The 27,711-nt window shown below is 46.1% G+C and overlaps 1 protein-coding gene across 1 annotated transcript; it reads left to right on the top strand.

The window, feature by feature from the left end:
- Positions 1 to 132: 132 nt before the first annotated feature.
- Acad9 (acyl-CoA dehydrogenase family member 9) lies at positions 133 to 27,220 on the top strand. The gene is made up of 18 exons (XM_036190542.1): positions 133 to 351; positions 4,404 to 4,497; positions 7,836 to 7,937; positions 9,660 to 9,766; positions 10,556 to 10,656; positions 11,432 to 11,510; positions 12,404 to 12,578; positions 14,148 to 14,221; positions 16,233 to 16,308; positions 17,912 to 17,982; positions 18,204 to 18,323; positions 22,155 to 22,283; positions 23,612 to 23,691; positions 24,386 to 24,512; positions 24,740 to 24,817; positions 25,238 to 25,366; positions 25,995 to 26,067; positions 26,815 to 27,220. The coding sequence occupies exons 1-18, from the start codon at positions 172 to 174 to the stop codon at positions 26,913 to 26,915; spliced, it is 1,896 nt and encodes a 631-aa protein (XP_036046435.1). The 5' UTR covers positions 133 to 171; the 3' UTR covers positions 26,916 to 27,220.
- Positions 27,221 to 27,711: the final 491 nt, after the last annotated feature.

Raw genomic sequence — 27,711 nt, forward strand, 5'->3', positions numbered from 1 at the left:
GGCGCAGCCAGTGCATCATCAGGCGGCGCAGACTAGCTTCCGGTTGCGAGCTGGTTTGGGGAGGGACCTTGGCTATTGGTCCGCAGAGGCCTTATCGGACGCGGGTGATTTGCGTCATCAGGAGTGCGCGGCGGCACTTCCGGCGACTTGAAGCTTAGTGTCAAGAACAGCATGTCTGGCTGCGGACTGTTGTCGCGTGGAGCGGCGGCTGTGGCGGCGGCGGCGGCGGCGGCGACTGCGGCGCGAGCTTCCCGGGGGCTAAGGGTCTTCACGACGAAGCACCGCCTGCTGCACACCACTGCGCAGAGCTGCTCTTTCGCCAAGGAGCTCTTCCTGGGCAACATCGAGCAGGTAAGGCAAGTCCTGCCTGCCCTTGTCCTCTGTGTCCACCTTTCCTTGGTGCCTGACCGGAGCCCTTAAAAGATAAACATCCGAGAGACTGGGCTCAGGGAAAGGTGGGGTAAATGGGGTCGCAGAGGTTTTTGTTTTGTTTTGTTTTGAGACAGAATCTCATTAGTCCAAGCTGGCTCTGGACTCACTCCGTAGATCAGGCAGGCCTTGAATTCGTGATTCTTCTGCCTCGGTCTCCAGAGCATTGGTTTACAGTCGTGCGCCATCACACCTGCCTTTCCAGCCATTCCTTGTCCGGGGAGTTTGGGGGAGTCCTGTAAGGGTTAATTACGAAGACATCTCCTTGTTCTGGCTAGGAAATAGGATTTCTAAACAGCTCATTCTGTGCCGCTTCTCTGGCTTCCCTTCAGCTCCGAGACTTCCTCCAAGGTTCTTTTCCCTTTTCAGAACTCCATAACCCAGCTTGTAGCACCCTTTAGGGCATCACGTTAGGAGTGACAAGGCTTGTCAATGAATTTGAATTCGCTTCTTGTTAACTATGTTCTCTTTAGAACAGTCTTCTCACATTGTCTGGCTGACTGCATTATAGCAGAAGCCAAGACTCGGGCTAAGAGTGGCTGCCCCGCTGGAAAGTTCAAAGCTGGCGTTGAAGTATGGGAACCATGAGAAAGAAAAAGTCATCACTCACCCTCTTTCAATCTCCCCCCTCATCACATCCTTTTTGCTTTCAATTTTACGTTTATGTAGTTGGGGAGAATCTCAACGGTTAGCAGTCCTTCCCGGTGTCATCTACATACTACTAGCATAATGAACTGTCTACCCCTAGCAAAGGCTGACTTGGTCATTAGAGCTCAGCTTACTCACTTATTCAAGGATAATTCTGCGTCTTGAACCTGTTCCCTCGAGCTTTGTCCCAACAGCCAGTAGTCATCTCAACATTGTCAGATCTAAGTGATTGCTTCTCATTCCTTTTCCTACCTGACCTATCATTGGTATCTGATGCGGGTAAGTACTCAGTGTTTGATCTGAATGCACTTCAGTTCTCAGGCTCATCTCCTTTTGTTAGTTCTTTGGCTTCTCAACAGGTAGACATTGGCAAGTAGCCCAGATGAAGTCAGAGGGACGTTTGTTGTTGTTTGTATTATTTCATCCTTTTTTTATGTGGAGGTGGTAGTTGTGTTGATGGCTTGTTTTGAGACAAGGTGTTGCTGGAAATCAAGATCTTTTACCTCTGCCTTTCTTCCTGAGTGCTAGATTACAGCTGTATGCCACATCCAGCAAAGTTGAAGTTTCCTAAAGTTCAAGTCTATGGCTCCCTCTTTTCATGTACAGCCAGCCCCCTTGATGAACAATTCAGTGTCCTAGCTTTAAATGCCACCTCTGTTCTTATGACTCAGCTTTCTTTTTCAACTTAGAGTTCTTCCCTCAACTCCAGACTTATGTCTTCCTTTCTGCTCAAAATCTCCCCTCAGATGTCTAATAAGCATCTTTGATAAGCTTATATGAAAATTCTCTCCTGGATCCCACCCAGTCTTGCTTTTCCTAGCAGCCTGTTTGCCATAGATAATGGAAACTGTGATTGGACACATTCTTCAGTGACTTCTTGATTCTTTTTATTCTCAAAGTCCATATTGAGTCCTATTAAGTAAATCTTCCTTTGTCTATCTTCAAGTTATATTCAGAATCTGACCACTTTTAAGTAACTTCACTGCTACTTCCTGGATCAGTCAAGCACAGTTCTCAAAGCATTTCTGGGTCTTGATTAAGAAAGACAGTGGCAGTGATACTTAGAGTCTCAGTGGAGAGAGTGTCCCAGTTACCCATGCCAGTAGCTGCCACAGGAGTGAGTGGGAGGTTAAGTGGTGAGGTTTGTGTGACATTAGCAGACTTAGATACAGCCACTTGGCTTTTATAATTGACTTCTGCAGTAGAATTACTTGAATAACAGGTTCTGTTGCTTTACCAACTTGAAAGATGCTAATTGAAATTAAGCTTCCCTCCCGTGGTGTGCCTCATTCCTTTGTCTCTCCTTACTAGAGGATGCTTTCCTCCTGGCCCCCAGAATCTCCCCCTGAAATTTTATGTTCATTTTGGTTTTATTGTTTTTGTTGTTGTTGTTTTGTTTGGGGGAGATTGTATTTGTTTCAAGGTTGCATTTTTTGTTTGTTTGTTTGTTGTTGTTGTTGAGAAAGGGTCTTGATGTGTAGCCTTGGCTGGCCTGGGATGCACTGTGTAACCAGGCTGGTCCTGAACTCACAGGAATCCACTTGCCTCCTGAGTGCTGGATTAAAGGTGTGCATCACTGTGCCTTGCCCCTGAAGTTTTTACCCTTTAATTATGTCTGTTCTTGCCTAGTCTACCTCCTGAGATCAGAATCACCTTCCTCTCACACAGCCATTTGACCAAGACTAGGTGGCCAGTGAGATTATGAAGGTGATGGTTTGAGCTTCTGCACTCGGCAGGGGGCGGGGTGTGTGGGAGTGTGGGGTTTGGGGGGTGGGGAGGTGGAGGGGTGGAGGGGATGGGGACGAGGGATGACAGTCTTGTTCTGAGAGGCTGCAGAGGGATGAAAGGAACCATGTTTCCCTTTGAGTCTACCTTAGCAGTGGAGTGCTGGTGTGTAGCAGCATATTCTTTAAGCCAGCTAGCTGTCTCTTGAATAGAAACCCAGGAGCCTTTTGTCCTTGGGCCAGAGAGGAACAAATAGATTCTGGGATATTGATAACATGGAGAACCAGGAAATCAGTACTAGGACAGCAGACAGGGAAAAGTGAGAGTTCCAATTCTACATCCCGTACCAGGCAACTATGGCATGGCTGGAGCTCAGATGCTCACAGGCCCTCAAGCTGTCTAGGTGATTTCAAAGACCAGCAGAGGGTCCTAGCTAGTTGGCCACTAGAGATTAGAACCAAGTCATTCTCTAGGAGAAGAATGTGGTGGTTTGATAGAAAAGATGCCCCTCTAAGGGAGTGTCACTATTAGGAGGTGTGGCCTTGTTGGAGTACATATGGCCTTATTGGAGGAAGTGTGTCACTGTGGAGGCGGGGTTTGAGGTTTCATATATGCTCAAGATACCACCCAGTGTGACAGTCCACTTTCTGTTGCCTTCTGATCAAGATGTAGCCAACAACACCGTGTCTGCCTGCATGCCACTGTAAGAGTGGCTGGGGTCATGGTGTCTCTTCACAGCAATAAAACCCTAACTAAGACAAAGTGGACCTGAGAAGAGCAGGAATCCCACACAGACATAGTTACTTCATGTTCCAGGACCTAAGTATGTCCTTTCTGACCCTCACAGCATTCTTCTCCTGGAGAATGACTTGGTTCTAATCTCTAGTGGCCAACTAGCTAGGACCCTCTGCTGGTCTTTGAAATCACCTAGACAGCTTGAGGGCCTGTGAGCATCTGAGCTCCAGCCATGCCATAGTTGCCTGGTACGGGATGTAGATTTGGAGCTCTGTCTATGATGAATAGGATTGTGGGTAATATAGGAGAAACCACACTAATAGAAGACATGAAAGTTGCTCAAATCTAGTCACACATGTAAAGAGTGCTGAGTTCAGGTTGATATCTTTGTCCTCTGACTCTGCTGCCTCACATGTTCAACACAGGAGCCAATAGCCATGACATAAGAAACAGTTGTGGGGGGGGGGCATGCATGGTGTTACTGTTGGGAGCATTTGAGCTCACACAAAGATTGATGGCCATTTAAAGAATCCTCATGCCATTGTCTCCACAAGTCTCAAAGGAACCTTGAGGAAATGTGACCTGCACATTGTTGGTGTCCTAGGCTCCTGTTTATGGAACACTCTCCACCCTTGTTATTGATAAGGAAACTTGAAAATTAGGATTTCACCCACCTTGTGGATTGAATGAGGAGGAAAATAAACACAAGTAAGAGTCATAAGCTGAAGTATCTTGTGAAGTCATCCTTCTGCCTTCTCCTGGGACCAGATGTGGAATGGGACACATTTTCCCCTTCCCCTTTGATGAATACTACAACGAGAAGTTCCTGAAAATTAAATTCGTCATACTTGTTTTTTCATTTTTAGAAAGGAGTTTTCCCATTTCCAGAGGTTAGTCAGGATGAACTTAGTGAAATCAATCAATTTGTGGGACCATTGGAAAAATTCTTTACTGAAGAAGGTATGTATGGTTTTCTTCTTCATTGCCCATTTCCATTACACGGTTAGTTGGATTGCTTGCCTTAGATGCGCTATAGGGAGAGGAAGCTCTTAGTGTTGTTACTAAGTTGCAAATAGTTTCTACTCATAATAGAACCTTCAGGGATCACCCAGTTTCTGTTTAGTTCAGACACTAATTCAGTGTTCCTCTTGTCTCTTAAATGTTTCTACACTGCAGCAGGCTAAAACTTGTGTACGGCAGGATAGAAGTGAGTAACTAGAAAAGATGAAAATAGTTCAGACTTGTTAATAACATACCGTGGCAAAGGCTGTATAAGATGACATACATGTTTCTAAGGGTAAGTCTAGAACTTTGCTCTTCTGGTTTCTTCCAGTGGCAACATCTTGGATAACTCATCTAACATCACAAACAGGATATTGATATTAGTACAAGCCAGTTGACCTTATTCAGATTTCACAAACCTTAACATGTACTGGTGAATGCATGTGTGTTCTCATACAGTGCTATTGTGTGTGTACAGTCATGAAGATACAGATACAATTAGATTGTGATGATTCTCATGCTATCTTTTTATGACCATATTTTACCTAGCTTCTACAACCCCTTGAAACATTTCATTATTTTGCTGTTTCAAGGATGGGGAATGGTGTTTGGTGGGGAGGGTGTTTGTTTGGTTTTGGAGACAGGATCTTGACTTTATTTTATTTATTTATTTAGCTCAGTTAGTTTGTTTGTTGAGATAAAGTCTCTCTACATGTAGCCCTGGCTGTCCTGGAACTCATTATGTAGACCAAACTGGCCATCAGCTCAGGGATCCACCGTCCTCTGCCTCCCAAGTGCTAGGATTAAAGGCATGACCAACCAGATCTCACTTTATAACCCTGGTTGATCTTGAACCTTCTGTCTTAGCTTTTCAAGTGCTAGGATTACAGATAAATGCCACCATACCCAGCTAAGAATATTTTTTATTGGAATTATATCATATATTAGTAGTTGTGTTTTTATTTACACACACACACACACACACACACACACACACACACTTATCATGTAGCCCTAGCTGGCCTGGAATTTGTTATATAGACCAGGTTGGCCCAACTCACAGAAATCCTTTTGCCTCTGCCTCCTGAGTGCTGGAAGTAAAGGTATGTGCCACCGTGCCTAACCCCATATAAGCTATAAATTGGTTCACTTTATACAGCATAATTCACTATGCATCTTTCTTAGGCATTAATAGTCTTTCTAGTTCATTGCCTGGCAGCATTCCATGACAAGAATGTACCAGTTTGTTAAGCACATATTAAAGTGTATTGAATTATTTACAGTTTAAAGGCACTTAGAAAACTGCTGTGTTCATTTTTATACATTTTTTTTTGTGACTTTATATTTTCATTTCTCTTGCATAAATGCCCAGAGTGTCACTGATGGGGTTCTGTGATAGTTGTGTGCTTAGGTTTCTACAAAACTACTAAGCTGTGTTTAAAATGCTGTGCCATTTGACATTCTCATCAGCAGGAAATGAGGTTTTGTTTCTCTGCCTTTTCTTTTTCACCTGGATCTGTAGTTTATTTTTGCCTGACAGGGGTCATTTAGTAGCTAACTTATGTTAATCACTCTCAAGGGCTGATAATGTTAAACGTTCTGTGTTTTTATTTGTTTCTTTTTATATCCTGTTAATACTTGATTTTTGCTATAGGTTGTGTTTCTAGCCCTAAAGGGGAAGAGGATAAAACTAGCCCACCTTTGACTTTTCACTACTTCCTATTAGCTACATTGAACTCACTTCATGGTTTTAGAAGCTGCTTTTGGTGGATTTTTTGGAATATTTTGCAGACGGCTGTGTTGCTGATGGGCAGTGTTCTTCCTTCTAGCCTAGAGTCCTTGTCTGCTCTGCTGCATGGCCGGACTCTCACAGGATGCTGAGCAGGTGTTGAGGCCAGGCTGCTTGTCTTCCTCCTTAGTTTAAGGACATGGTAGCACCCACCCATGACCTGTAGCTCTTGAGAGGCAAAGCAGGACTGAGTTTTGAGAGTGGATTACATTTGGGAACATGTAGTTCTCTTTATTGACTTGTGTATGAATAAGTATATATTATGATGTTTTTAACACTTTATAACAGTGGTGATGTTTAATTTCATAGCCAAAGTGTACATTAATTAACTTGATGCACACAAACAGTGAAATTAGAGACAGAACTGATGGTTGCTCACTAGTACTCTTGTTTGGGGTTTCTGCATTTCTTTTATTTAGTGTGAGTTTGTGTGTGTATTCATGTGCACATGTATGCCCATGGCATGTTTGTGGAGGTCAGAACATGCCTTGTGAAAGTTGGTTCTCTTCTACCATGTAGGTCCCAGCTACCAAACTCAGGTTGTAAGACTCAACAGATAGCACCTTTACTCACTGAGACAATTCGAAAGGCCTGGGATGAATTTTGAGCCAGTGACTGAGTTAGTGTTACATGGAGTAGGTTGTTTTCAGAACCTGTGGAGTGGAGTGTAGACATGGAGGCTCTGGACACTGGGTAGAACTAGGCGCAGACACTGTCTGCACAGTGCTCTGTGTCCTGACTTCCGTTGCACTTCTGAGAGCTGTGACTTACTCTCTTGTGTTTGAGAAGGTACCGTAGTTAACCTGAAGATCAGCTGAGTGTGTGTATGTGTATCACTTGCTTCTCTGTCACTGTAGCAAACTTGCCTGTAAGAGGCAACTAGGGAAGAAGGGGGGTTTGGCTCGTGTTGTGAGACTGTAGTTCATGGAGGTGAAAGTCTGGTGACAGAAGCAGGTCTCAGCTGTGACTGCTCACATCTCACACCCAGACAGAGCCAGGAGAACAGATGGTTCTGAGCTGGTGCTCAGCTTGCCTTTTCTTATAACCCAGGTCTGCAGCCTATGGGATGGTGCTGCCCACAGAGGAGGGTCTTCCCTCCTCATTTAAACATCTCTGGAAGCTCCCTCAGAGGCACACCTGAAGGATTGATTCCTAAGTCAGTCCAAACTCAGCTAAGTTGACAAATACTATGAACCATCATAGTATGCCTCCAGGAATCTGTGTCATAGAAGTCCGTGATACTGTGCTGTTTACATGACCCTAGTGACTAACACCAGGTCAGAAGGAAGACTCACTTGTCACCAGTGACTTAAAAATACAGTTCTTAGATGCCTCGTGGTATAAAAGTCAGCCATGTGCTGAGAGATCCTGACAAAACTTCAGATCTTAGACATTTTCTGTCACTGGTGTCGGTGTCCTATACAAAATCCATTCTGTATACTTCTGTCTATATGAACATTGCTTATTTATATTTTTCTTGACTAATCAAGATATTTATTTTTGTCAGTGGACTCTCGGAAAATTGACCAGGAGGGAAAAATTCCAGTTGACACCTTAGAGAAATTGAAGAGCCTGGGACTTTTTGGGATACAGGTTCCAGAAGAATATGGTAAGTTAGACAGACAGTGGCCGCTCACCAGGTAATCTAGCTCTTCTTCAGTAAGTGCTTGTCCTGTGTGCATGAAGGGCTTCTTGTTGAGGAGCACTGGCCTTTAAATGCCATTTTCCATAGTCTTAAGTGCCCAACAATAGATAAAGCTGTGTTTCTTCAACTTTCACCTGCCTGTGCTGTGGACATTTGCCGGGGCAGCCTCCAGGTATGGCAGCTGAAAGGTCCTTGAGATGTAGGGGAGAGTGCAGTTGGTAACCCTTCTCAGGGTTGGACAGCTTTCCTGGCTGTGAGCTGCTGATTTGGAGATGTGCTGTTTGGCACATTTCCCAGCCACAACCAATGATGCCATTACTGAGGTTTTACACTGCCAACTATAGCAAATGGGAGCTACTCTTGGTCTTCTAGTTCCTTGCCTGGTGTGTCTGCAGAATCTAAAGTGTAAAACCCCTTCTACAGCGGAGTGTGGGTCCTCAAGTATACCGAATAAGTCCATAGTAGTGTCAAATCTGGAGCTGGTCCAAGCTGAGGCACAGGAAAAATCTAAGGAAAGTAAGGGTAATGCCTAATTGCCTTCCATGGCGTATTAACCTGGTTGAGTGAAGGGTTTAAAACTGTTAACTAATGTGTCTTCCTTGAAACCTGTCACTTCTCAACCACATTACCAAGTAGATGAAAACTTCACTGTCTGCAGCCTGCCTCAAGTAATGCCCAGTGCTGCCAGCCCAGTTTGTGGCATCAGCACTCTATTTCTTCACAAAAATAGCTCACCTGGCCTCCACATGAAGCTGCGGAAAAGGCATACTGGGCATCAGGGTTGTAGTTCCAAAGGGATAGGTGTCACCATCTTGTGCAGCCCAATAATAGAGTAGAATAAGGCGGGAGCACAGCAGCCCCTCACTGCATTAAAGAAGTAAGAGCTGAAGTGTTTTGATCAGAACAAAGGTGAAGGGTGGTGGGGTGGGGTGGAGGGTCCGGGAGTGGGAAGGCATGGAGGCCTGATGTCATCAAGATAGTATACCCCTGCAGGGATAGCTTCCCGGGGTGTGTAGGCATGCCACCCCTTAAGTGGACTGTGCACTCTTATCCTCACTGGACAGCTTTGCTAATTACTGCCCTGAGAACTTTAGGTCTCACTTCTGTAAAGTGGACATAGACGCCTCTGGAATTTGAAGAGTAAATGTAAAGTGTGTAAGTTCATTGTTGTTTTCAGTCCTTTTGTCTTTTATTGCCAGAGCAGTAATTCCCAGTGAGGACCAGCAATGTCAAGACACACATTTGGTTGTGGGACCTGTGGGCATAGGGCTGTTTGCTATGACATCTTGAGGGTGGAGGATAGAAAGCTGCTCAACGTAGTGCACTGCACAGGGTGGCCTGCACAACAGCAAGTGAGCACTATCCCAGGTGTTGCAGTGCCAGGCAGAAGAGCCTGACCTGGTGCCTCCTGGACTGTGGATGTCTCTCTGGTAGTAAGCTACTCAGCAGCTTACTGTTTGTGTAGATGGCTGTATTAACAATTCAGCTTCATATATGTTTCCTTGCTTCAGAGAAACCTGAAGATGTATACAGAAATACTCTGGATAAGATAATAGATAATAGTTTCCTTGTGCCATTCTGTGTTTTTAATTTTTTTTAAATGGTTTCTGCTGTTACTTTAAAATTAGAAAAAATGCATCCCTTTCTCCACTTGGAGAGTCAGCTGGACTGGTCTGTCTTTCTTAGGTGGCCTAGGCCTCTCCAACACCATGTATGCTCGCCTTGGAGAGATCATCAGCATGGATGGGTCTATCACAGTGACCCTGGCAGCACACCAGGCTATCGGCCTCAAGGTCAGTTGTTGGGTGTCCTATTTGGGACTTCCTGGAGGAAGTAGGGGACAGGGGACTGCTTCTATGACATGCATGGGTTTTATAGCTCAGGGTCTAGAGGAGAAGCCTAGCTGCACTTGCACATGAGACATAGGTTAATGCTGTTTTTGGAAATGAATCCTTTCTTAGCTCCACTGTCTACAGTAAACATACCTTACTTGCCCTCTGAACTTAAAGCATGATGGACAGCTTCAAAGGCACACGCTCCTCAAGGGTTTCACATTAGCCAGCTCATTTCTGCTGTATACAGGTGAAAAGCAGTTAAATGGACTCAGTGTCCAGCTTTGCAAGCCAAGATTAGGTAGGTGACCAGTCTGCAGTTATTCTCAGCAGGGTTGGAGTTGGGGAGCACAGCTCTGAAACTATACATTCCCATACTGGGTGTAGTTCTAGCACCCCCATGTATTCACACTCTATCATCCAAGCCATCCTGTCCATAAAGGAGAGGTCCTCAGCTTGTAAATCATGACATGGAGACTTAGAGAAGAGCCATAGTTGACCCAAGAATGCACTCGTATAGGTAGGGATGAAAATCCTAGATGTTGAATCCATAGCTACCACTGTACCTGCCCCCTGTGATGAGTAGTGGGCCTTCCCTCAGCAGATCAGCCTTCCTTGCGGTGTCTGAGGCTGCTGACTCTGAACTCACATTATTTTCTCTTGAGTGAAGTAGATAATGTCAGCAGGGGGCTGTCATAAAAATACCTCACTCATCTTCAATTGGTCAATTGGTCTGTGTGTTTTATTTAGGGAATTATCTTGTTCGGCAATGAGGAACAGAAGACCAAATATTTGCCCAAACTGGCATCTGGGGAACACATCGCAGCCTTCTGCCTAACGGAGCCAGCCAGGTCTGTCTCCTCAAAATGTCATCTGTATGCTTGGCACGTCTAAGCTCCCTGGGACTTGGGGCTTGTGTGGAGTTGCTTGTTTGTATTTCCTCCTCTTATGCCTTCAGAGAATCAACAGCTATTGATAAGATAATTATCTTATCTCTGGCCCATGGTCACTTCCAGGTGACATTCCTACAACATTGACTAGGTCAGTGTTTGTGGCTCACAAGCCTCTTGACATTCAGGGATGCATTCAGACTTCAGTGAGTCTTTCAGGGCACATGGGTGGGTGGTAAGTCTGCAGTTCCAGATTAGCAGCTGAAGTTCAGGGAAGTTGTAACCAGTCCAAGGTTCCACAGCAAGGACGAAGCAGGCCTGGGCAAGACTCAGATTCTGATGCGAGTCCAGCTGGGACCTGTTTAATCTTGCTCCCCTTCATTTGAAATCCTGAAACAGGCTTCCTCCTGTTGTGGCCTGAACACACAGGGAAACTCTGATAAGCCCTTGTGGAGCCCACATTCCCATGTGGGAGCTGCAGCCCAGGCTGTTTCCACTACCGCTTCTTTACTTGTTATCTCCACACATCTCATTAGTGTAAGTTTTGCTGGAATGTTCCTGTGTGCTTCCAGACTCTGGCCGCTTTCCTTGGTCAAGCATCAGAGTGAAATGGAACAGCCTTGTATGTTTTTGTCTGACTTGGTGTTTTAAAGGCCTGTCTTAATTCTACACCCTCAGAACCATTCCAGTCTTGTTCCCAGTGTTCTCCCTCAGTCACACATCTCCGTCTTTGCAGTGGGAGTGATGCTGCCTCCATCCAGACCAGAGCTACGTTAAGTGAAGATAAGAAGTACTTTGTCCTCAATGGCTCCAAGGTACAGGCGTGACCTCATTGCCCTGTTGGGGTTAGTCAGTCTTCACTGCCTCTCTGTGTCCACCTTCTGCACACCACACTGGGTGTGTGCCACTCCTTTATCAGAGCAGCCCGAGGCATAGCTGAGTGGCAGAGCCAGGACTGGAGAAAGGCAGTCTGACTCTGCAGTCTCCTGATTCTGTGCCCACGGCTGCCCTTGTGTGTTCATTTTCAGTTCTGGCTCGACACCATTTCAAAGATGCAGAGTGTGGTGCGGCACTTCCATGGCCCTGGCACCCACTAGAGGAGTTACACTGGTAGTCCTTCCCCTGTTGACATCACCACTCTGATGGCATCTTTGAGATTTCATCAAGGATTGCTTCAAGATAGAACACTGAAATGCCATTAGCAAAAGGGGGGACGAGTACTAATGGCTTCTTACCTAGCTAACATCCAGATTTCCCTGCTTGTCTCTTACTCTTTCCCTCATCAGTGTGTTCGCTTGAATCAATCATTCCCATCCATTGCAGTCAGTTGAGTCCTCGCTCTTTCTCTCATCCCCATTTTCACTTTGCTCAGCTGGTAAGAAAATACAGAATATGAATTTGAACGTTTGTATTTGTGCAGCGGGGTAAAAAGGCTCCTTCTTACTGTCCGCGGTGTGGTAGTGAACGGAGCTCAGAGGCCACCTTAGTGTCGTTAGCTATGCTCCATCCCTACACTGCCACTTCTTTCCTGAGAACATCCCTGCTCCGGAGAGACTTGAGTGTGTCCCCGTGCTTTTTCACACAGGTTTGGCTTATGTGCAGCCTTCTCCATGTCCTGCCTGCTGTGGAGCAGCTGCATGTCTGGCTGAAATCCAGTGGGTGGATAGAGCTGAGTGCTATCTCTAAGGATCTTTCGGTTTTTCCTCAGGTTTGGATCACCAATGGAGGACTGGCCAGCATTTTTACTGTGTTTGCAAAAACTGAGGTGGTTGATTCTGATGGTTCAGTCAAAGACAAAATGACTGCATTCATAGTAGAAAGAGACTTTGGCGGAATCACTAATGGGAAACCTGAAGATAAACTGGGCATTCGAGGCTCCAACAGTAAGTGGTGTGACAGATGTTCATATGCATGAGTGTGACAGAGAGACTTGAGAGACAGGTCACTGTCCACTAAGACAGGTATAATGGAAAATGCCATTTAATTACTTGTGGTTTCAGTTTAGTATTTTAGCAAAGTCAAAATAAGAATGCAGTCACAACCTATGCACCTTGGTGCATTCAGCGTTGCTGATTCTAGGTAAGTGAAGTCAATTGGAATCTCAGCCTGGGTAGGGCAGTAGTGGGCATCACACAGCCATAGGTGTCTTGGGTAAACATCCTGTGGTGGGTCACCCCATCTTCTTTCCTGGAATCTCCTTTCTCTTTCTTCCTACTGTCCAGACCCACCTTTCATTTTCTGGTTAGCTGCTGCTTCAGTGGAGGCTGATGTCCTCTTTGTTGGCCTCAGTTCCTCCAGTATGACCATGGCATTCTTATACTAGTCTCTTGGTGTAGTTTTAGAGTGGCCATCCTACAGGGGACTGTGTTCCACTCTTGGCATATCAAGGTCCACATCTGTGCATCCTGTCTTTGGAGCTGGGCATGTCACCAGTGTCAGTTACCTGTTGACGACTGGGAGGCAGGTGCCCCAACAGCATGCAGGACCCCAAAAGAGGGTCCAGGACCATAAGATCAAACAGGAAGATATATCCTCCCCATACCTAGTCAAGTAGCCTTTGAAAGAATGACCAACTACATAGCCCATGTAGTCAACCCTGAGCTATGATCAGCAGACAGAGAGGTCATGTTTTGTGGCATTTCATGCCACACATTGCCAGAGCAACAATTGAGTGAAAAATCATCAGGTCCAGCTTATGACTTTTCCTAGTGTCTTTCTCTGGTTCAGCATGCCAGGAGTTACGTTGTTTATGTAGAAAAACATGCAGTGCTGCAGGGAATGTTGTTCAAGGGCGCTGTTCCAGCCCCTACCTCGTCCTGTGAACCTTGTTTTCCCACTGTTTCACTCACGCTGACCAATGGAGCTTGTATTTCTTTCATGATTGCTGGTGGTCCCTGGCCACAGAAGCCCTGTCAATCAGACACCTTAGGGTTTAGCCTACAGAAGTAGGATTTTATTTCTTATGATTTGGGGATGCTTCAGCCTGAAGGGTGTTGATGAATTGACACCCCAGCCAAGCTGGGAAGATACTACCCCATGGTATAGGGTATGGCTATGTTAAACAGAGGGAACGAGAATCCCATTGACTGTAAGGTCTGAGGAAATGCTGATGCGCTCCATTTGCTCTCTGTCTATGGCTGTTTTGGTCCTTTGGGCTTTTGTTAACTGTTGCCTTCCAAAAGCCTGGCATAGCCTTTCAAAGGAATGACACCTTCCCTTGCAGCCCCATCTCTCTCTTCACTGTTTATTTCACCATAGTGCTGACCATCCTACCATGTCCTTGCATTTATGGTTTGTCTTCCTTGCCAAAGAATGAGCTCTGTGAAGGCAGGAGTGTATTCTTCCCTGATCTTCAAGATGCTAAATGAGTGAGTTAGTCAGTCACAGGCCTGTGGGTCAAGAGCAGAGTGGTTTTCTTGTTAGTCATGATTTTTAAATTCCATGTGTTTTAGCATGTGAAGTCCATTTTGAAAATACCAGAGTGCCTGTGGAAAATGTTCTTGGAGAAGTTGGAGGTGGCTTTAAGGTAAGTTGAAGGCCAGTCTCAGTAAGTGCTGGGCCATTTCACACGTGAGTCTCATGTTCTGCCCTAGCCTTTCTGCTAGCAGGCTAGCCTGTGCTCTGTCTGTGACTTTGTATGGCTCTCGGGCACAGGAAATGAGCACCGTAGAGACTGGAGAAATGCCTTGCTCCTAGAGGAGGGAGTCTCAATAGGATGAGGAGTCTTTTCTTCCCCTTGGAGACCTCCTCTTTTCTGAGTAAGGAATGGCATTCCCCTCCACAGTGAGTGCGGAAAACAGGCTAGTGGGCTCCAGAGAGGCCCAAGTTCCAAGAACCCAGTACCCTAGGTCATAACTCCCTGCCCTAGGCTTTCCCCCATGTCGTCAGGTTTATATTTTATATTTTTCTGAGATAGACTAGAGCCTCACCATGTAGTTCTGGCTGGCCTGGAACTCACTATGTAGACCACACTGGCCAGAGAGCCACCTCTGCCTCCCTAGTCCTGAGATTAAAGACATATACCACTTACTCAGCTGGATTTATTTATTTCTATTTTATGTGTGTATGTGAGTGCCTACATTTGTGTATGTGAATTGCATGTATGCCTGGTACCTGCAGAGGCCAGAAGGCGTCTGATCCTCTGGAACTGGAGTCACAGGGTGTTTAAGCCACAGTGTGGGTGCTGGAAACTGAACCTGAGTACTCTGCGAGAGCAGCAAACTTAGCTGCTGAGCTGTCTCCAGCCCCAGATTTATATTTTATTGAAAAATGTTTTATGTGATATTTAGTTTACACTTTAAAATATCCATATTTATCGTTTCTAATATATTGTCCGTTATGCCATCATTCCTTTTTTTTCCAAGTTTACTTATTTATTTATTTATTTATTTATTTTATTTTATTTTATTTTATTTTATTTTTGCCATCATCGTTTCTAATTCCAGAAATGTCATTCTTCCAGTTCTACCCCCATCTTTTGGCAACTGCTGTTTTCTTTGTTCTTCTCTGGGTTTGTAGATGATGAGCATTTCTTCTGACTAGAATCGTATACAGTGTGAGGTGTTTTGTGGCTGGCTGCTTCCACGTCATATTCTCAAGCCATCATCCATGTCACAGATGAGTCAGTATTCCTTTGTCGGAAGAGAATGTTCTACTGTGTGGCTGAACCACATCTTACTCACAGTTCATCGGCCTGAATTGTCACTGTGGGGTTGTGTTAATAGCACTGTTGTGAACTTTCATCATCAAGTTCTTGTTGGAAAATGTCTTCTCAATCCCTTCCTATATGGAGACTACAGCACTCTTTTGAAGAACTCTTTCCACGGTGGCTGCAGTGTACGAGGGTTCGGCATCTTCACCAGAACTTGTGGTGTTGTCTATTTTGAAATTAACCCTGTGGCTTCACGCAGTTTCTCACTTGAGCTCTTTGGTTGGTGGAGAACCCCTGACTCTGGATGAGCTAGCACAGCATGTGAACCCGAGCTGGGTACCTGTGTGGTTCCCAGCTGTTCACTGTACTGGAGCAGAATAAATGGCAAGGAAAGAGGCAGGGTGCTGGCCCAGCTGTCATAGGCACCTGGCTGCAGTCAGTAGGGTCATCTCTGTCTACAGGCTTGCTGTCAGTCCCAAGGAAGTCCCGACACTACTGCTTCATTTGTAAAATCTGGTGCTGATCCCCAAGCACAGCTGGAAAGTTCTTGCTGCTTGTAGCATTCTTAGAGAAGTCTTGGTGTCTGTCCCTACCACAGACGAGGAGTACTGACAGCTGCTCCTACATTTAGAGTAGGAGCAATGACTTGTGTGCTCAGAGTGAGGCCAGTGATGTTGATGGAAAGGTACGACAGTGACTCAGCCACCTAGTTTGAGGGTTAGGACTGCTTGCTTCTGGCCTGAAAACAGACAGGGTGATTAACTTGGCCTGGATGCTGGCTTGGAATCCGGTAGACACTTGCCTTTGCTTTCATGAAAACAAGTTGGTTTGGCTGGCTCCCTCAGCCTCCTTCAGTGCCTCTAGACCTATTCCACTCTCCCTGCAGGTAGCCATGAACATCCTCAACAGTGGGCGATTCAGCATGGGCAGTGTTGTGGCTGGGATGCTCAAGAAACTGATTGGTAGGTATATGGTTACTTGTTGTTCTGACAAAATACCTTACAAAAACAACCTTAGGAAGGGAGGGTTAATTTTGGCTCACAGTTTGAATGCCAGGTCCATCTTAAGAAGGAAGGTGTGGCTAGGAAACATCTTTAGCTGTGGCTTCTAGAATGTGAAGCAGTTGGTCACATTGTGTGTGAAGTTGGGACGCAGAAAGAATGAATGTGCTCCCGCAGCTTTCTTTTTGTTTATTCAGTCTGGAACCTAGCTTATGGGCTGATACTGCCCCTATTCAGGGAGGCTCTCCTTTCTCAGTTAAACATCTCTGGAAACTCCCTCACAAACAATGGCCAGAGGTGTCTCCTAGTGTCATATTCGTGGTTCTAAATCCAGTCAGGTTAACAGCGAAGATTAATCTCCATAGTGGTAAGTCAAGAGCAGGAGCCCTTTGCAGCACCGACTACATACCAAGAATGTCTGGGTTATTTCTGCTGGGCAGGCAAGGCTGAGCTAGGCCACTTGGACAGACAGCTTAAGTTCAGCATCCGGCCTTTGATTAGGACCAAATGTACTCCTTCCCCAGAGCCTAGTATATTTCAGCATTCTGCTTTATTTATACACCAATCAGGCATTCTGTCAGAGGCATAAAGTGTTTCTATTCTGTCCATGGCAGACATGGCTGTCTAATGATCTTTAGTCCATGAACCAGGCACTAAGAAAACATTAGCTCTGATCTCCCTCAGGCCCCGTGGCTCTTTGGGCATGGATGTGGGCTGTGAAGTGCTGGAAGCAGATACAACCTTGTCTATTTCGTGACTGCTGGAGTTTACAACAATATGGGCACACATTTGGATTCTTCCTCTGTTTGGTTAGTAGAGAAACTGAGGCCCAGTGAGGGTGGTGGTTTACACAAGCTATGCATCATGACCTAAGACAAACCTGCCTGATAGGCTCAGACACCTTTCAACATGCTCTGTGGCTCTCATCAGTGAGCGTTCTCACAGTCAAAAACGTGAGTGCAGGAACCGTTGGAAACTAGCTGCAACTGGATCACAGCAGAGGACATATTTGGGAAACAAGGTGCAGGCAGAACGAGAAGTGCTAGTGCCCCAGGAGAAGGCTGAGTGTCCCTCGGAGGCTCTTAGACTCCGGCACTATCAACAGTCATGCCCATGAAAGCCCCCGCCAGAGCTCTGCCATGAAGGTACTCTCGTGTTGTGGTTGAGTATCTGCAGGCCCACTTCGGCATCTTACTTGGGTGCCCTGTGCACCTGGTTGCCTCCAGCCTTCCCTGCTTCTTTGAATCACATTTGCGTTTCTGTGAGGCAGGTAGTGTGTTAAAGGAGGGAGAGTGTTTCCTCCACATCCCTACAGCTGACTCAGCGTTCTGTGTTCTTAACTTCCCGCCTGCTGCCTATAAGCCCCACGAAGACCAAGAATTCCAGAAAGTGGGAACTCGAGCCCCAGGGCTTCTCATCTCAAAGACAAGGCCCTCATAGTTCCTTCTGGGTCCTGAAGGGTCATCATGCTGGTCTTAGGAAGTACTTTTCCAGGATTCAAAAATCTTTTGTTTGTTTGTTAGTTGATTTTGTGTTTTTGTTTGACAACTCTGTTCTTCTTTAGAACTCACTGCTGAGTATGCCTGCACGAGGAAGCAGTTCAGTAGGAATCTCAGTGAATTTGGTTTGATTCAGGTACTAAAGACTTTGATTCACTGGATGGGAAGAGGTTTTCAGTTGCTGGCTCTCTATACTATGCCTATGGTCAGGGACATAGGAAGAAAACTATACAAGGCATTATTGCCACTGGGATAGCAAGGTTTCTGATGTAATTTGCTTCTCAGGAAGAGGGTTAGGAGATTTAAGCCTATGCATGTGCAGATCGCTTCTTGATTTTATTTTTCTGAACATTTCAGGAAAAGTTTGCGCTAATGGCTCAGAAGGCTTATGTAATGGAGAGCATGGCCTACCTTACTGCGGGGATGCTAGACCAACCAGGATTTCCCGACTGCTCTATTGAGGCGGCCATGGTGAAGGTAATCCCAGCTCAACTGGAGCTAGCACTTGGGGGGTACAGCCTTTCTGATCCATGGCATTGTCAGCCATCCTCTTAGTGATGGGACGACTTGACCTATGATTTGTACAGTAATGCAGAATTATGCTTACCTGGGTGGGTCTACAGGGCAGCTCACTGCTTCCCAGTGTGGACTGTGCCCATTTTTACTCACTGATTCTAGTCTATAGCGACAGGACAAGACCCAGATGTCGAAACTTTATATCCATGTAAGTTAGCTGGGCTCTTCTGGGAAGGAGTGTCGTTATTTTCAGAGCTGATAGCCTTTCTTCTTGATTAGAACCTGCTTTTATAACATGTTTAATGAGGTAAAAAGAGGTCACTGGTTACAAGAGTTTGATTTCTTTGGTGTGTAAAAGGGCCAAGCTGACTCTTAGGCCATGTCCTAAGTTGCCCAGTGTTGCTGTCTGTCTTAAGGGTCCAGAAACTGCAAGTAGGAAATGCTCTAAAACAACTTTGGAGTGTAGAGCAGGCCCAAGTTTATACCTTGTTCCTGGGGCTTCTTCACACCGTCTGCTCCCAAGGTGGGTACTAACCTTGCTGCAGTAAGGAGTCCCCTAGCTTTACCTCGGCCGTACCTAGGTCAGGTAACAGTGGGGTAACAGTGGTACTGCTTCAGCTGCATACCTGAGGGTTAAACAAGCAAGTCTGGGACCCTGAGTAGACAGAACCTGGCCCACAGCAGACAGCAGTCACCGTCGTCCTTACCTCTGTGGCATTGGCTGCTTCCCACCCTTCTCTCCATCGCTGCCACCTTTCTGCCAGATCTGTTATCTTTGGGTCTTCACTATCAGGTGGAACTATTTCCCTTGGCTCCACGGAGTTCTCTGATATACTTAATTTAATAGCAAGAGCCTCTAAGTTTATTTTCACAACCGTCTGTTTTTGTTTTGATTTTTAATTTTTTGAGTATTTTTTAATTTATTTTTTGGGAATTTCATATAATCTATTTTGAGCATATACTTTCCTCTCCTTCAAACTGCCCTAGCTCCTCCCCCACTTTCCTACCCACTTACTTCATGTTCTTTCTCTTCTTTAAAAACAAAAACCCGCTTCCTGAGAAAATAACCATGGGGCCTGGTTTGTGTTGGCTGAGCATGGGGCTTGGGTGGAGTGTGGGTGATACGCCAATGTCGTTCCATTGAACAAAACTGATTTCTCCTCTCCCAGCAGCAGTCAGTTGGTTCTTGACTAAGGGTGAGACTTTGTGCCCACTTTCCTTTCTCCATGTTGGGATTCTGTCTGGCTTGAACTTATGCAGGTCTTGTACATGCTGCCATAGTCCCTGTGAGTTTAAATGTATATCAGCCCTATTGGGTCTGGAAGCTGTTTTCTTGAAGTCATCTACTACCTCTGGCTCTTATAATCTTTGCACTTCCTCTTCCATATTCATCCCTGAGCCTTAAGAGTAGGGCAGTGGTAAAGGCGTTTAGGGCTGAATGCTCCAAAGTCTCTCACTCTCTTCACATTGTCCAGCAATCCCCAAATCCTTCTTATTAACAATTAGTGAACTGGATATTGCACACTACAGAGGTAATTGTGGCTCTATTTACTAAATAGCTGACTGTGGAAAGCTGTATCTGAGAGGCCAAAGAGATCAGTTGAGGAAAACTAGCTCCCTCTTTTTCCCCCAGGGTCCTGTACATGCTGCCGTAGTCCCTGTGAGTTTATATGTATATCAGTCCTCTCTTGAGCAGGGAGAAATGAGGAATAGGTAGATAGAAATGTAGAGGGGAGAGACAGTTAGAAACAACAGTATAGCCTCAGGAGGGCCTGAGTCCAAACTCACCAGCCCCTTCTGTCTCTACTAAAGGGCTTTCAAAGGAATGTCAAGGGGTGGAGCAAAGACCTCCTCCAGCACAGCCAAGTGCAGACCATCCCAGACACCTGGTAACCATGCACGTGGTCCATCCATTCCCAATGCAGCCCTGCTGTGTAAAGCAAGCACAGATCTCACTAGGAAGTTTTGTGGGCTCCCACAATCAGTCATCTTGGGTTTCCTAAAACTGGGCATCTTCCAAGGATGTGGAAGTGTTGAAATCAGGAAAGACCTGGGAAAAGCACCGGTCGGCCATTATATGCAAAACAGCAGAAGTAAGCTTTGGAGCCTGGACTCAAATCCTAGATTTGCTATTTCCTAACCGTGTCACCTAGAAGAAGTCACTTGATATCTCTCAGCCTCCACTGTTATCTATACAATGGAGATAATAAAAACACCAGCATAAAATTATTATGAAAACGACAGGTGCTAATAAACAGCTTACAGTACCTAATGTAATATGTCACCTATTATTGATTAGTTTTATAATATCCAGGTATAGTCAAGATAAACAGTAAAATTCCTATTGAATAAACACAGTCAAAATATATGTATGTAGATATCGATTTCCTGTTGTTTCTGTTTGGGGTCCTTTTGGGGAAATTTTCTTCAGTTTTGTTGAAAATATTTCTGTGCCTTAGACCTGGGTTTCTTCTCCCTCCTCTGGTCCTATTATTTGTAAATTTAGTCTTTTCATGGTGTCCCAGATTTCCTGGATGTTTTTTAGAGTTAACATTTTCTTTGACCATTTCTTCTACCTTGCCTTCAACGCCTGATATTCTCTCCTCCATGTCTTGTACTTTGTTAGCGAGGCTGACCTCTGAAGGTTTTGTTTGACTTCCTAAATTTTCCATTTCCAGTTTTAGTTCAGTTTGGGTTTTCTTTAGTGGTTCTATTTCTACTTCCATGTCTTGAACTGTTTTGTTATTTTGTTCCACTGTTTGTGTTTTCACAGACTTCATTAAGAGGTTTGTTCATAACCTCTTAACGTCCTTGTCTTATGCTTCAGCTCTGTAGAATTTCTCAGGGTCTCCTGTAGTAAGGTTACTGGGTTCTCGTGCATACATATTGTCTTGACTGTTAATGTTTACATTTTTGTTCTGGTGTCTGGGCATTTGTAGTTATGATAGTTGAGATAATTGTAGGTGTTGACATCTGGTCTTGTCTTGTGGGTAGGCGTTGTGTTTCTTCGTTTCCCTTGCCCTCTTCGAATCTTAGGAAAGGACTTCAGGCTGAGGGTTGCCTGATACTGAGTGCTTCTGAGTCCAGGTCCTGTGTGGCCACTGGGGGTCCCGAAAGTGTTTCTAGGAATTGGCAGGTGACTTAAAGGAATTGGAGTGGGCTAGAAGGTGGGGTTGAGAAAGGTTTTTCTTTTAAAGCTATAATACAGATGACAACTCAACTTTAAACTGGCCTCTGGACTTGAATTCTTAAGAGAAATGCAGGAAGATGTGACAACCTAAAGAAATGGGCATTGGAGAGTCTGAGGTGGTCCTGCTTAAGCTTAGGAACTGGGGAAGCTGGGTGCTGGGTGGGAATCATTTCATTCTCATGTTCTCCTGGTACCTTCCAGCTACTGACTGGTACCCTAGAGCTGAGTGTCTCTATCTATAGGATGTTCAGTAGAGAGTGGTCATCAGAGCAAAATGGAAGCCCATGTGGATGGCAAGAGTGGTCACACTGCCTAAGATGGAGAAATCTTGGTGAATTACAAAGCACAGGAGTTGGCACAAGAGGCATGACAAGTCATGTTGGGGATGGAACACACAGGCTGGTCACTGGTCCAAGAAGGCAAAAGGACTTGCCTGTGCTGACGTGGAAAGTTCCTCCCAGCTCAGGTTTGCCACACATTCTCCAGCTGCATCCTGGGCAGCAGCTCTTCATAGCTTAGGTCTTATTCTCAGAAGACCCAAGGGGATGACTTGGTTGTGGAGCACTCGCACCAGGCTCTAACCTTGTCTGCTTCTCTGGCAGGTGTTCAGCTCTGAGGCTGCCTGGCAGTGTGTGAGCGAGGCTCTGCAGATCCTTGGGGGCTCAGGCTACATGAAGGACTACCCCTATGAGCGTATACTGCGTGATAGCCGCATCCTCCTCATCTTTGAGGTGAGTGTCTCTGTTGACTGTACTTCCCTGTACACCCCCTTAGTGATGTCCTGTGTTTTCCCCAGCCTTCCTAGCCCTGAGAGAGTCTGCTGAGTCCCCAGAAATGGCCTACAATGATACAGGGCAGGCTGTATCCTCTGGTTGGACCCTTTTAACCATACACCAGTGTTTCTAGCCTCCCTTGCTATGTAGAGGGAGTTTAGGCTGGGGGAGCCCAAACAGCCCCTTTAGGTCACACACCTGAAGGCGCTTTCTACTGGGCCATAGCTTCCCAGTGACTGCTGTGGTTTTGCCAAGTTCCTTCTGGCTGGGCAGGATTGGACAAGTGTGGAAGAGTCAGGTTCTGGTCCCAGCTCCCACTCTACTTCCATCCTTTACTCAATAAGTTATGATTTCACTCTCAGTAAACTGAAGATAAGCTGTCTCTTATTGGATCCAGTCAAAGGTCTCCTTGGTCCTTTGGTCCCACTCAACATCTCTGCCTTATCAGGCACAGCCTAATAGCAGAAGGGTTGGCTCTCCGAAGAGTCAGGCATGTCTAAGTCATTTTGTCCGGGGGTTGCCTCTCTATTGGCCTTTCCTGTGGGGAGAGGCCTGGATTTCTCAAAGATCCTGGCTAAGGTGGTGTGGTCCAGCAGGGTTTGCCCTTGAGGCCATAGATCCTAGACAAGTGGGGAAGTTTTGATGTGAGGCAGACTTTGTTTAGAGCTGGGGGCAATACCAGAAGAGGCTCCATGCCCAGCTTTTCCTCCTAGGGGAACTTCTCTCCCTTGGTCCAGTCCAACTACAGGCTGGTGCTAGCTCTGAAGCCTGGGTCAGTGGCCTACAGCTTCCTACTCTATAGTAGAATCATGAAGAAGGGGTGTGTGTGTGTGTGTGTGTGTGTGTGTGTGTGTGTGTGTGTGTGTTTTCCCCTGAGGAGTCTCCTGCTACTGCTACTCAGCTGCCTATAGCTTCCCTGAGGATTCTGGTCTAAATGAAAGCCATGGGTTATCTGCTCCACACTTTCTGTGTCCTGGTCATCACACCCCTTTATCACCCAGAGAAATACGGCTTCAGTTTTAATAAGGCTTCTGGGACCTAGAGAAAGATATGGATTGTGCAGGACAGGCTATGAGAAGTAAAAGTCCCAGTGGGAGGCCATCCATCTGGTCAGCCCTCCTTCCTTCCTGTGTGTTCCCTAACACCAGGCCACAGCCTGCTTCTGTGCCTTGCTCTCACACTACTTCAGTGACAGCCCTACCTTGTGGACAGTGGGGAGTGGCTGGGTTTGTCCAGTCACAGCCTGCACTGCTGGGCTGCTTTGACCTTCACACTTCTGGCCACAGGGAACCAATGAGATTCTTCGGTTGTTCATTGCCCTGACAGGCCTGCAGCATGCCGGACGCATCCTGACGTCAAGAATCAAGTAGGTGCTATTTTCCCATCTGTTATTGGTCCCAATCTTGGAACAGTAGGTGGGGAGGACAGCCTGCACACAGGTTCACTGCAAAGCCGGCACAAGCAAGTACACTATCTTTTGCACAGTGGTGACAGGGTCTGGAAGCCCACACCTCTAGCTTGCCCCTCACCAAAAGGAGCAGGAAGGGCAACCTGCCCAAGCTGACCTCATTGACTGCAGAGTCACACTGTTCTCTAGACACATTAGACACATTAAATTCTATCATATCCCCCCATCCCCACCCCCTTGCTGATGCTCATCTCCCACCCTGGAGGGTACCTGGTGTTTGAAAATGCTTATTACATTGGCTGGATTGCTCCGACATCCAGAAGCCATGGAAAGAGAGGTGTCCCACTAACAGGTGGCAAGTTTGAGACTAGTTTCTCTTCTCTGCCCCTTTTTATCTCCTCTGCCCTCATTCCAGGGCAGAGCAATCAGATCCCTGCTGCAGCCCACAACAAACTGCTAATAGGATTTTGCAGGCTCCTTAACTTTTTGGAAGCTGACTGTACAACAGGCTTCCCTCTGCTGGGAGGAGAAAGCCACCCTGCATGAACCCACATGCTCAGCTCTAGAAAAGCAGAGTCCCATGGTGCCATACTCTTGATCGGTGGGAGCCAGCTGTAGGGTCTTAAGTCACAAGACTGTGAACTTCCTGCAGAGAGCTTAAAAGAGGCAATGTGACCACAGTCATGGAAACGATTGGTCGGAAGCTTCGGGACTCACTGGGCCGAACTGTGGACATGGGACTATCAGGCAGACTTGGCCTTGTACACCCCAGTCTTGGAGTAAGTATGCCCAGTGCCTGTACTTCCCACATTTGGGTCCCCTCCTGCAATGTAGTCCCAATCCAGAAGGATGTGACTAGCATCTAGGATCCTCTAGGAAAGTTGGGAACACTCAGATTCCCCACTCTATCCCTGCCCTGGCTCCCTGGAGCTCCAGACTGTGAATATTAGGTGGGTAAAATGGAACATCCTGCAAGAGATACTAAGTCCATCTTCTTCACTAATAGGACAGTGCCAACAAGCTTGAGGAAAATGTCTATTACTTTGGTCGGACTGTTGAGACCCTGTTACTCCGTTTTGGAAAGGTAAATGTGTCCTGTTGGGTATGGGATACTGCCTCCCTTACTCATACTCCCGCATGATCAACTGCCATGGGATTACTTTGGGTCCATTGCCCACCTGTGAGTCCAGGCCTAGAACAGAAATCTTGATCTCCATGGGGCTGGAACTGCTAGTCAGCACTGCCCGTGGAGGAGCCATGCTAGGTGAATTATTCAGTGTTCTAAGCACCTTTCAACCAGAGAGTGGCTCTCTGGAATACCTGGAGGGGCTACTTACCTGGGGCTGAACCCAGGAGCTAATTTCTGTGGGGAGTCTTGCTGAAGGTGACATTGAGCACACTAAGCATCAGACAAGTTTCTGAGAGCTGTTTAAGCCTAGACATGTGTCCAAATATAGAGAAAGGAAAAGCATCATTGTTCACCACTCCGAACCTCTGTCCTCAGACCATTGTGGAGGAACAGCTGGTGTTGAAGCGGGTAGCCAACATCCTTATCAACCTGTATGGCATGACAGCCGTGTTGTCACGGGCCAGCCGCTCCATCCGAACTGGGCTCCGGAATCATGATCATGAGGTAAGTGTTGCACAGCCCTACATGGGAAATAGTAAACAGATGCCATAATGAGTTTGTCAAGGTCGTGGCTACTGAGACAGGCCCTTTATCCACTACGTTTTAATGAATCCTGGAGTTGAGGAAGGGAGAAATTGGGTAGTGTGGTCTGTTGGAGAGTCCTGCACAAGAGAGACTGAGTCTCCAGGACCAAGTGGTAGTTGCAGAGATGGGTGGATGAGTTTGCTGTGGCATGGCCATGTCAGTGCTGTTCCTGAGCCTGGCCTTTAGTCTCATACAGGAGACAGGTGAGTGACAAACCCACCCTCATCCATTACCTGCACTACACTTTCCTCACCCTGCAGGGGCAAGCAGATTTAGTCATTAGCAACTCATGTTTACCAGCCTCTTAACACACGTCATTTGAGAATAGCCCATGGGTGCACACTTCACAGAGACAGACACCCTCTCGGAGATCCTGAGGGGCTTGCTCCTGGTCAGCCTGCATTTGGTCAGGGTGCTGTGTAACTTCTGAGCCAGGCTTTTTTGCCCAAGATGTCATGCCCAGTGTGGCAGTATGCTGGGATTCTTTGAGTTCAAGGACCAACTTCAGAGCTCTCAGTTGCTGTCCTTTCTGACCTTGGTTGTCTAGGTTCTGTTGGCCAACATGTTCTGTGTGGAAGCTTATTTCCAGAATCTCTTCAGCCTGTCTCAGCTGGACAAGTGTGAGTGAGATTCCGACGGGAAAGCAAGCACCCAGGGCCAGCTGTCATCCATAGTTGTCATTGCCTTACTTCCTCCCAAAGCTTGCTGCCAGGAAAGTGGTTTGGGCTCACGGTAGAGGGCTTGCCAGATTAGGTACATCCCTTCGTACTAAGACCTCCTTTGTAGGCTATGCTGGTGTCTGTTTAGGAGAGATCCCCAAAGAAGGAACGGCATTATGCCTGTCTATTCAGCCGCAGACTCTAGCCAAAATGGCTTATGGAACTGCAATGTGCTATAGAAGTGGCGAAATGGCTTCTCCAAAAGCCGTGGCCCTGGAAAACATAGTGCTTTAGGCCAGCTTTTCTATCTGAAATGCTTTTGCTCTTTTGGAACTGCTTGTCCATGTTTTGAAATATAACCAGGTTCTCGCTGACATGGCAGTCTGAAGAGACTGGCCCTGTTGCCAGTTATGGTGGAGAGGGCCATTCCAGTCTTTACTGAAGACATATAGCCTGCAGCTGTAGAACCCAGCCTAGGGGCTGTACATGGCTTGCAGGACTGTGGTATACTGTGGAGGGTAGTGAAACAGCCTTGCCAGGAGCCAGTTACCAAGTAGGGCCTTCCCACATACGACCTGGGGGTCTAAAGGAGGGTATCCCTGGGTACAGCTTCCCAGTGGGGAACTAACTTAGGTGAAAACACTCCTTAGACATGTTTGCATTACCATATTGCAAAAGGATTGCCTATGCCTCATTTTCCTCTCACAGATGCTCCAGAAAACATGGATGAGCAGATTAAGAAAGTGTCTCAGCAGATCCTTGAGAAGCGAGCCTACATCTGTGCCCACCCTCTGGACAGGACATCGTGAGGTTGGGACAGCGCCCCTGTACCCACCACCTAGCCCAGGTTAACATAATTCAGCATCTTCGGAAGACTGAAATCTTGGAGTCGTCTGTGTAGACTGTATGCCATTTGTATACACTAAAGCAATAGTATAAACAACTATTGCTCTGCGAAAGATCAATAGTTAGGTTTTGACCTGTAGGCCCTGCATCTAAAGAGATCCCATCAAGGCAAGGAAGAAAGGATGGACGGACAGACAGAAGGGAGGGAGCACCAAATTGTTGAAGAAAGAGAGAGAGAGACAAAGAAAGGAAGGAAGGAAGGAAGGAAGGAAGGAAGGAAGGAAGAAAGAACGAAAGAAAGAAAGAAAGAAAGAAAGAAAGAAAGAAAGAAAGAAAGAAAGAAAGAAAGAAAAGAAAAGAAAGAGGTTGCTGATGGCTCCCATGTGTGTCTACAGTGGTACAATGATCCATGATCTCCATGGAAATGGCTCCCCACTGTGGCCCAAGACTCCCAGGGAACTTAGGTGTGGGTAGCCATTCCTACTAAACCATACACTGATGGAGCATCTGGGAAGCTGAGGCCATACCACCTGCTGAAACTGCTTATAGTCTAGGTGATGATCCATTTGGCAAAAAAGAACGAAAAATGTCTCAGTTCATGTCCCATCTAGACTTTATGTTTTTCTAATCTATGACCATGAGGGATCTTAACAATAAAATTTCTTCTTGGATAATCTAAAGTTTGTATTGTAGAGATCTTTTACTTCCTTTTTAGGATTATTCCAAGAGGTTGGCTAGTTTTGTTTTATTTTTGTTTTA

Source organism: Onychomys torridus, chromosome 6, assembly GCF_903995425.1.
Source record: "Onychomys torridus chromosome 6, mOncTor1.1, whole genome shotgun sequence".
NCBI classification, from domain to species: Eukaryota; Metazoa; Chordata; class Mammalia; order Rodentia; family Cricetidae; genus Onychomys; species Onychomys torridus.

Coding starts and splice junctions, on each gene's coding strand:
- Acad9 (XM_036190542.1), top strand. CDS start 172: ATGTCTGGCTGCGGACTGTTGTCGCGTGGAGCGGCGGCTGTGGCGGCG. Junction 4,498..7,835: donor AAAATTCTTTACTGAAGAAG/GTATGTATGGTT, acceptor TATTTTTGTCAG/TGGACTCTCGGAAAATTGAC. Junction 12,579..14,147: donor GGGCATTCGAGGCTCCAACA/GTAAGTGGTGTG, acceptor CATGTGTTTTAG/CATGTGAAGTCCATTTTGAA.